This window comes from Brassica oleracea, chromosome C9 (genome assembly GCF_000695525.1).
Source record: "Brassica oleracea var. oleracea cultivar TO1000 chromosome C9, BOL, whole genome shotgun sequence".
Taxonomy (NCBI): domain Eukaryota; kingdom Viridiplantae; phylum Streptophyta; class Magnoliopsida; order Brassicales; family Brassicaceae; genus Brassica; species Brassica oleracea.
The window spans coordinates 12,203,642-12,212,241 of record NC_027756.1 but is presented as its reverse complement, the minus strand read 5'-3'; the positions used below and the strand labels follow the sequence as shown (position 1 = coordinate 12,212,241).

Sequence of the window (8,600 nt, the reverse complement as noted above, 5' to 3'; positions counted from 1 at the left end):
TAATAGTTTTCAAGGTTTTATCGAGTCTTTTTAGTCCATTTGAGTCATTACAGGTCTGGAGTTGCATTGGATGAGAGATATACCAGAGGGAGGAAAAGAAGAGAAAAAAGAGTGTGAATTGGAGTCTTTTGCGCAGAACAGTCGACCATAGCAGCCTGAGTGCCTGCTCCAGCGGCAGAGATAAAAAAGGAAGTTTCCAAATATTTCGGGATTTGCCCTAGATTTCATATTTTTCCCTATAGCCGCCTGTGGCTCCTATACATATAGTCTTCTATTTATTACTTTAGACCTACCTTAGTTTTTACGCAAGAAAAGACTTGAGAGAGCTTTGATTTTTGGGTGATTGCTACTTGTAAGGGAGAATGCCTCATCTATCTCCTAGAGAAGATTATCCTGAACCCTCTGATTTCTATTATCTATTATATGCAGTATTATTCAGAAATCATGCTTCTCTGTTCTTGTGTTATGTCTGAGTAGTCACAGAGTTAGTTTAGGGTTCTAGGGTTTGGATTGGTGAGCTGAAGCATAAATAAGTCATCTTAAGATTGTCTACATTCATATATGTTCTTATTGCTTGCATTGAACCGATCACTTAGTGCATGAATTAGGGTTAATCAATTTTGCTAGCCGTTAATTGATAACTTGATATGATTTGAATGAGCTTTGCATCCCTAGTCAGCGAGAGTAGATATTAGGGTGTATTGTGAACATATCGGACTTGATCTCTAAAGCTTGCTAGCACGTCTTGATCCAAACGAGAGTTTAGGCATCAGGACCGACTTGCAAAGGAATCAATACCACGAGAGTGGGTTGATTCAACCTGAGTGATCCGAATTTAGATTTGTTATAAACTAAACTTTGAATAATTGCTTGGCTTGCGATTTCCATACCTGAAGAAGAAACCCTAGACTAGCGCCTTTAAATCAATTCAAAACAAGTTCATCTTGTTACTTGTTATTTACGTTATTGACTTCTTTAAAAAAAAGTCCACTTTGTTTTACCTTAATTCTGATCACATAAAGATAAAGTGTTAACTGGTCCTCTGGAATTGAATCTAAAGATATTACAAATACACTGTTAACTTGACAGTAGACAAAGATCAAATTTTAGTGTATCAACAATTAAAATGATATTCAAATTTCAAGTTATAATTCATTTTTTTTATGATTATCATCCATATAAAATAAATGTACAATAATAAACTTAAGTATTATATATTTAGTAGAGAAACAATTTTTGAAGTTTGCACACAAAACGATTCTCAATGTTTGTATAAATTTTTTTTTTGAAATAGTTTTTTTTTGTTGTTGCTGAAATTGATATTAGTTGTCGGTAGTAAAACTGGGAACTGTCTAATATTTTTACAAAATAGGATCCACTACGGTTTTGGCTCATTCCTGATTTTTTGGATAATTTCGGATAATATGGATAAAAATATCTAAAATGACTGTAAATAGTTTCCAGAAAAATCTTTATAATATTTATTTGAGAAGTTATTTTTTTATGTGTCGCTCTCATATTAATTTTTAGGATGGTCAGTTACAAAATTAACCTTAATAAATCATAGATTATACATAATTGTCATTATCATTATTTTGTTTCCATTTTCTTAATAAATTAATTATTGGGGTTTAATTTTAATTTCCTTTTTTCTTTTGAATTTTTACAAAACCTACATAAATAATAAAAATGCAATATCTATAAATATGTAGAATATATATATATTACGAATTTTATCTTTTTTCTTCATATTTTATTATACAACATACATAAAAAGGATATATTCTTTATTAACAAAAAAATGAAATAAAATTAAAATATATAGATTTTATACACAAAATTAGTTGCCCAAAATTTGTTTTAAGGTATTTGTCTTTAAAAAGAACAAATACATTTTCAAATATAAAATTTAAAATAAAAATAAATTCAACGAAAAATTAATCAGTTTTTAACCTAATTAAATAATATGTGTAATTATTTTAGATGAATAAATACAACTTATATACTCAAACAACGAAAAATTAAATTAGTCATAATTCTTATACTCAAACTCAGAATCCAAATTAAGTAAATGCTATATTATTACCTAAAATAATCTATTATTATTTATAAATATTTATAAATGGTAATAATTGAAAACTAAAAAATAATCTATTACCATTTATAAATATCTAATTAAGTCAAACGTAATGTATGTAAGAATAAGTGAAAACAATAAGATAACAAATTATTACCATTTAGTTCGGTAAAAAAATTATATATATACATAAGCTTTTAAAAAATATGGTTATGTTTTCAAAACACGGAACCCGTAACATTTTCTTATTTTTTGAATATAACATATATAAAATTATACATAATTTTTCCAAAATATATTATGAATTTATGGCAATAAACTAAACTAAATGCAACCAACACAGTTAATTTGACTTTATCCTATTTAGTTTCACTTAAATAATAGTTTAGTTGGGATGAATAAATGTAATGTAATATATTTAAAAATAATTAATCGATCAAAATGTTTATAAGCAAAGTAAAATACTTGTTAAAAAGTCTTTTGTTTACTTTTCATACATATAAATTACAACACGGTTTTGAAACTCAAACTTAAAAAAAATAAAAAAATTATTATAAATTATATATTTTGTCAATATTTATTCTTGTGCATGAACACAGGAAAATCAACTAGTTCGAAATAAGTAACTTGCCAAGAATATACCATGAATTCTGCTGAGACAAATGATTGGAAGAAGTCTTTTGTGTTAAGTTGTCATTGTTATTACCGTTGCTTCTTTCCACGGCTATTAACCTTATTATTTAAATTTAACTATGTGTCTGTGATTGGATGGCACAAGACGTTCCGTGGATTTCTAAAAGACCCGAGTTCGAATCTACTGCTAATTCAGATAAACACGGCGCGTGGCCAGCAGAGCTTTTCACATTCTCTCCGGGAAAAGGTTTACCTTTTCACATTCAGTTGATTCTCTCTGAGTTTGTCCCAAATGGAAGTTTTTACGATCATCTACACTACCAAAGAAGTAGCCATGGAAACACTGAGTTTAATTGGCAAAGAAGATTTGAAGTTGCGTTAGGAACTGCAAAGGCTCTTTCTTTCCTTGACGAGAGGTACCAGGCTAAGCTATCAGATTACGGTTTGGAAAAGTTTTTTAGCTTCGGTTTGACCAAGTTCCACAATGCGGTTGGGTACATAGCTCCAGAGCTAGCTCGTCGTCTTAGGGTGAGTGAAAAATGTGATGTTTATAGCTACGGTGTGGTTCTTCTTGAGCTTGTTACAGGTAGAAAACCGGTGGAGTCTCCATCAGAAAAGGAGGTTTTGATCTTGAGGGATCATGTAAACGATTTGTTGGAAACCGGCTCGGCTTCTGGTTGTTTTGACAGTAGATTGAGAGAGTTTGAATAGAATGAACTGATTCAGGTGATGAAGTTAGATTTAGTTTGCACGACGGAGAATCCAGGGAAGAGACCGAGCATGGGAGAGGTTGTGAAGATTCTTGAGCTGATCAGAAATGGAATGAGATCATGAGAAAATTGTACAGAGTTTTAAGTTCATTCATTCTATTGTGATTTGGTATGTTCCGGTTAGCTGAAATTGTATTCTTTTTCCAATAGGAAATTATAAAAGATTGATTCTTTGGTCTAGGTTGGCCACATTAGAGGAACTCTACCATACCGAACCAAAAAAACAAAATGAAATCAAATTTCATGTATCTGAACATGTATCTGAACGGATCTTTTATTTCTGGAACCGGAAAATCGAAATAGAACCAAAACGAAGTCGAGTATATATCTAAAATAAAAATTAAACTTAGTTTCTCAGCCAAATATCTTTAAGAATTTTTTTTTGGAACACAATCTTAAAAATATTATTTATAGATCAAATTGCGCAATAAACCAAAATATTTTTTTCAATCAGAAATATTTGAAATTATTCAAACTGTTTTAATATTTTTATCTGAACAAATATTTAACCTGAAAACTCCTATTATCTTGTATTTTTACCAAAATTATCCAAAAAACTTGGAACTGAACTGGGATTAAAATGCACCTAAATCTTTTCGGATATTTACCAAACCAAATAAATTTTGTAAATATTCAAACAGTTTATATTTTTTTTGTCAACTAATAACAGTTTATAAATTTCTACAGTCGAAAAAACCTCTGAAAAAAACTGAGATACCCAAAACCAAAACCGAACGCCCAAGCTTACTTTTGTCGATATTGATAGTAAAATTGGTAAAGGTTGCAATAACCGAAGCATCTCTTACCTTAAACTGATCCTGAATTGGCTTCAATTGCAAATTCACAGGCTTACATTTTCTGGTTTAGTCAATATCAATCCAAATTCGGGTTGAGAACAGATAATCAAATATCAAAAAATCAATTTTACGATTTACAAGTTTCACAAACTTTCCTAATACGGTTCATAACTACAGGCACATCTGTCTCTGACAAATTACTGAAACAAAGCCTAAACCAACCCGGTTCAATGCAATGGCAACAAGATCCTGGTATTACATTGATCTTGCCAATGTTCAAGAGCTTGTTCCACAGCTCAATCTCACCTTTCTCACTGTAAGAGGACATAAACCCTCTCATATCCACCCAACAGAAGAACCCACCACTGCTTCTCGTGCACTCAATCCCTAACTCTTTTAACCCCTTGACAAGCTCCGTGTAGACTCTCATCAACCTCTCCCGGTTGGTTTTCACAAACCTCTGAACAAACTTGGGGCTTGAGATTGCTGATATGAGCAAATGCTGTGTAGGAGAAGAGACCGGAGATAGCGTTGTGAGCTTTCTTGAAGCGGATAGAACACTCTCGTTGAATGAGTAGATAGCTGCGGTTCTAAGTCCCGGGAAGGACAAGTCTTTCGAGAGGTCGTAGATGATATGAACTCTTTCTCTGTCCACATTCTCCTCTGTGTCAACTATCTCAGCCATGCTAACAAACTCTCCTCCTTCTTCGTGGACCGACCCAGCGAAGACTTCGTTTGAGATGATATGAATGTTCCTCTCGCGGGCAAAGTCCAGAAGCGCATAGAGATTCTCTCTGGTCAAGAGAGTCCCCGTGGGGTTCCAAGGGTTTGAGATTATGACGCCGCGGATTTTAACACCTCGTTTCTTGGCTAGGTAGAACCCTCGATCAAGAACAAGCATTGATATGTTGAAGTTATCAGCGCTTCTACAAGGAACGTGTATGAGATCCACTCCCGTTCGCCATTTAACATCCCTATCGTATCTGTACACAACAGAACATCCCCTTCAGCATTGTCTGGTTAAACAGTAGAGAGTTTAAGAACTAAAACCTTACCCTGGTGAACATGGTGTAGGAACGAGGAAGGCGTTTCCGGAATCAGCTAAGCAGAAGGAGAGAATCTCTATGGCAGAGGCTGCACCAGAAGTTAACACTAGCTGTGATGGATCGAAAGAAACAGAGTTCTTGGTTGCTTCAGACATGAATCCTGCAACAGCCTGTTCATAATCCAGACAATTTCTCTCAAGAACACGTGAAAACATACTTGTAAGTATTAAGACAAAAAGGGTACAAGGGTAAAACCGTTTTGAGTTCAATAAGTCCATGACAAGGCTCGTAAGAAGCAATGCCACTCATACACAACCCATCCGAGATTGCTTCTCCTGGATCCTCTGAAACCCAATCCATCTGTTACAAAGAAAGAGACAGCCAATCACAAAAAGGTGCAAACTTTATTGAAGGGTTTTGGTTTAAAGTTTAAACCTTTGTGGTGTGAGCTGAACCGAGTTCGATAACTCCGTCCGGGTTACCTGACTCATCATACGGATCCTCTTCGACCCGTTTCTGACCCACGTGGTACGGCGAGTCACCTCCCTTGATTACACAACTAGCACGACCCGAAACGGAAGCAGCTCCACCGGAGAGTCTCGGGGAGAGGAGAATCCGAGAGAGAGAACGAGGCAAACTCGCAAGCTCCGTGAGGTTCCCAACGGACTGCGACCGGGTCGGATCCGGGGAAGCCGAATCAGAATCCGGATTTGGGATTGGTTCGCCGGAGTCGGGTTCGTTTTTGCGGTTTCTTTTGAGGTAAAACTGGAGGAAGTAGAAGAAAGCACACGGAATCACAGAGCCTAAGAATAATCCGCCACGGCCTTGAACCACGCCTTGTAACGGAACGATAACCCTCATCGCGGTGGTTCCTCCTCCTCCGCCGCCAGAATTCTCCGATTCGGATTTGGAGCTCCGGTTGGGTTCGGTACGGGTCATTGTCGTAGTGAGGTCAGCATGTTGGGAAGGTGTTTTGGTGTTGAAATCGAAGTCGGAGGGGTTTTTCAGGGTCGGGTTAACGGGTTATGGAGTCCGACGGCCAAGAGATTTGAGAGAAAGAGAATATTCTTCAGATTTAGGTAAAAAACGAAAAATTGATTTTTTTTTTTTTTTGGGGAATCTATTGTGGAGCGTAGAATGCTCTTGTTCGTTCCTTAGTTAAAGGGTTAGGCTTTTTTGGGTCGTTGAGAATTTTGGAGGGAGAGATAAGTGTACGTAAATTACTATTGTACCGTTACTTCTTCTTTTTGTGCAATACTCTTAACTTCTTTTGTTTATTTTTCTTATCAACTGGATCCCTACAATTTTGGATTATCTGAGGATATTGTATTAGATTTTCAGTTTGGAACTCGCTAGGCGCTGCACGTACGCTCGAGTAGCGCCTAGCGATTTATGAAATAATCGGAGATTAATTTTATATGTTTTTATTATAGATATAATTAATGTGTAATGTGTTCAAGAATTTACCATAGTCTAGTGGGTTCGGGAGATTTTATTTCACCTATAGCATGCGGGTTCGAGCTGGTTGGGGGAGTTTTGTTATGTTTTTTTACATTTCTCTTTAATAAACGTTAATTTATGAAACTACCCCCGTCTTCTTCCTTTTACATGTCGAGAACAAACCCTAATTTTGATGTTCTCTGCTTTTTTTCACGATTTTTACGCGTTTTCATTGTTATTTCTTATGTTTATGCCCATTTATGATAGATTTGCAGAGAAAACTATGATTTTGAGCCTCCAATTTAGAAAAAATCGAACTTTTGCGAAGGATCCGAGTTTTTGGGCGAATTGGGGCAAAACGCCACGGTGGCTCCCCGATTTACATTTATTCGCCGAGTAATCGGTCTCAGGCGGCGCTTTTTAGAACAAGGGGTAAAACCAGTCAAGTCTTGAGATGAAAAGGGCAGGATCAGTCAAATTTTTAAAAAGTAATATGATTACTAAATTAAGAAAACTCTTTTTGTTAAATTGTTTATATCTTCAAAATCGTAGACCAATCCAACATAATAATAGCAATATGGAAGTAACTATTTATTCAATGTGCGGTCCAAATGTCTGTTTTGAATTTTCTGAGAACTGTCTCTTTTCTGTTTTTTTTTCTGGGGATATGTAATTGGATTTATATGTAAATATACTGTAAGATTCAGATGTGCGGTCCAAATGGACATTTTTGATTGAACATTGGAGTTAATGAGTGAAACATTGAATAGAGTACCACTGACTATGAATCTGAATCTACAATTATTTGCGTGTTCTATCTTTCCATTGCATTAAAATGGGTTACATGTGAGCTGTAAATTTGAATTTTTCCAAAAGTACCAAACAATCCAAGGCCAAACTCTCATTCGAGCTACGAATATTGGAAATTTACAAGGATGGAAGATGGGAAAAAAACAAATAGCCGGGCAACGGAAGGAAGAGGCTAATACATGTCTTGGCATGAAGCATTCAAATAACAAATGGTTGGTTGATTCTCCAATCAATCCACGCGTTTGACATTTGTCATCCATTTCACCCCATGTTTCTGATTAAATCAGCGACCAGAATGGCTCCACTCAAGGCTTTCCACATAAAAGTTTGCTTAGAAGCAAGCAGTTTACACATCTCAAAGATATTATTTCAACGCAGTTACTGAAGACAGTATGTAACCTTGTACACTTCGTTCTTATTTTGATGACTAGCAAACCAGTTACATGACTTGATCGAATACTACTATCCACTCTTGGTTAATCGCCGGCTCCAAAAGGTATCTTTAGACACCACCGGTTAATTCGCCAAAATGATGGTTAAATCTCCCATTACAAAGACTTCCTCTAATGCTTGAATATTACACCTCCTCATTGGTACATCAGTCAGTTGATTGGCCATCAGATATGCATCAAAACTTGAGTTTTTAATCCATGGCGGTTTGCAAATATCATCCTCCAATCATCTGTCAAAACCTAAATAGATCTACCATCTGTGCATGTTAATTTTTTCCTGAAAAACTATATATGCATTGTAGCTCTCAATAATAATAACTGGTAATACTTTCTACAAATATATTTGTAAGCTCAAGTTTCCAAGAATTTAATAAAAGTAGCAACATCTATATTATTAAAAGAGAAGTATCCATTTGAAAATGTTCTTACTTCATTAATTAAACTCCCTTTTTTTTGCTTGTCTTTTTCAGTTGCATTTATGAAATATCCTAAAACGAATAAAACTGCATAATTTATTACTTGTCTTTTCAGTTACATTAATGAAATATGCTTAAATGAATTTAAACTTCCTATTT

The 8,600-nt window shown here is 35.0% G+C and overlaps 2 protein-coding genes across 2 annotated transcripts; one reads left to right on the top strand and one right to left on the bottom strand.

Annotated features, from left to right (window-relative positions):
• The first annotated feature begins 2,845 nt into the window (after positions 1-2,845).
• Positions 2,846-3,544, top strand: LOC106314340 (probable LRR receptor-like serine/threonine-protein kinase At1g12460). The gene is made up of 2 exons (XM_013752227.1): positions 2,846-3,352; positions 3,437-3,544. The coding sequence occupies exons 1-2, from the start codon at positions 2,846-2,848 to the stop codon at positions 3,542-3,544; spliced, it is 615 nt and encodes a 204-aa protein (XP_013607681.1).
• An 819-nt stretch (positions 3,545-4,363) lies between these two features.
• LOC106312986 (probable aminotransferase ACS10) lies at positions 4,364-6,497 on the bottom strand. Its single transcript, XM_013750701.1, has 4 exons — positions 5,759-6,497; positions 5,579-5,683; positions 5,333-5,493; positions 4,364-5,260 (listed from the first exon to the last, which is right to left on the bottom strand). The coding sequence occupies exons 1-4, from the start codon at positions 6,260-6,262 to the stop codon at positions 4,405-4,407; spliced, it is 1,626 nt and encodes a 541-aa protein (XP_013606155.1). The 5' UTR covers positions 6,263-6,497; the 3' UTR covers positions 4,364-4,404.
• Positions 6,498-8,600: the final 2,103 nt, after the last annotated feature.

What these genes read in the sequence shown, in the direction of transcription:
- LOC106314340 (XM_013752227.1), top strand. Translation starts at nt 2,846, where the DNA reads ATGGCACAAGACGTTCCGTGGATTTCTAAAAGACCCGAGTTCGAATCT. An exon ending in TTTTGATCTTGAGGGATCAT is followed by an intron (nt 3,353 to 3,436) that starts GTAAACGATTTG and finishes GAACTGATTCAG; the next exon opens with GTGATGAAGTTAGATTTAGT.
- LOC106312986 (XM_013750701.1), bottom strand. Translation starts at nt 6,262, where the DNA reads ATGACCCGTACCGAACCCAACCGGAGCTCCAAATCCGAATCGGAGAAT. An exon ending in GACTTATTGAACTCAAAACG is followed by an intron (nt 5,494 to 5,578) that starts GTTTTACCCTTG and finishes GATTATGAACAG; the next exon opens with GCTGTTGCAGGATTCATGTC. An exon ending in CCTACACCATGTTCACCAGG is followed by an intron (nt 5,261 to 5,332) that starts GTAAGGTTTTAG and finishes TGTTGTGTACAG; the next exon opens with ATACGATAGGGATGTTAAAT.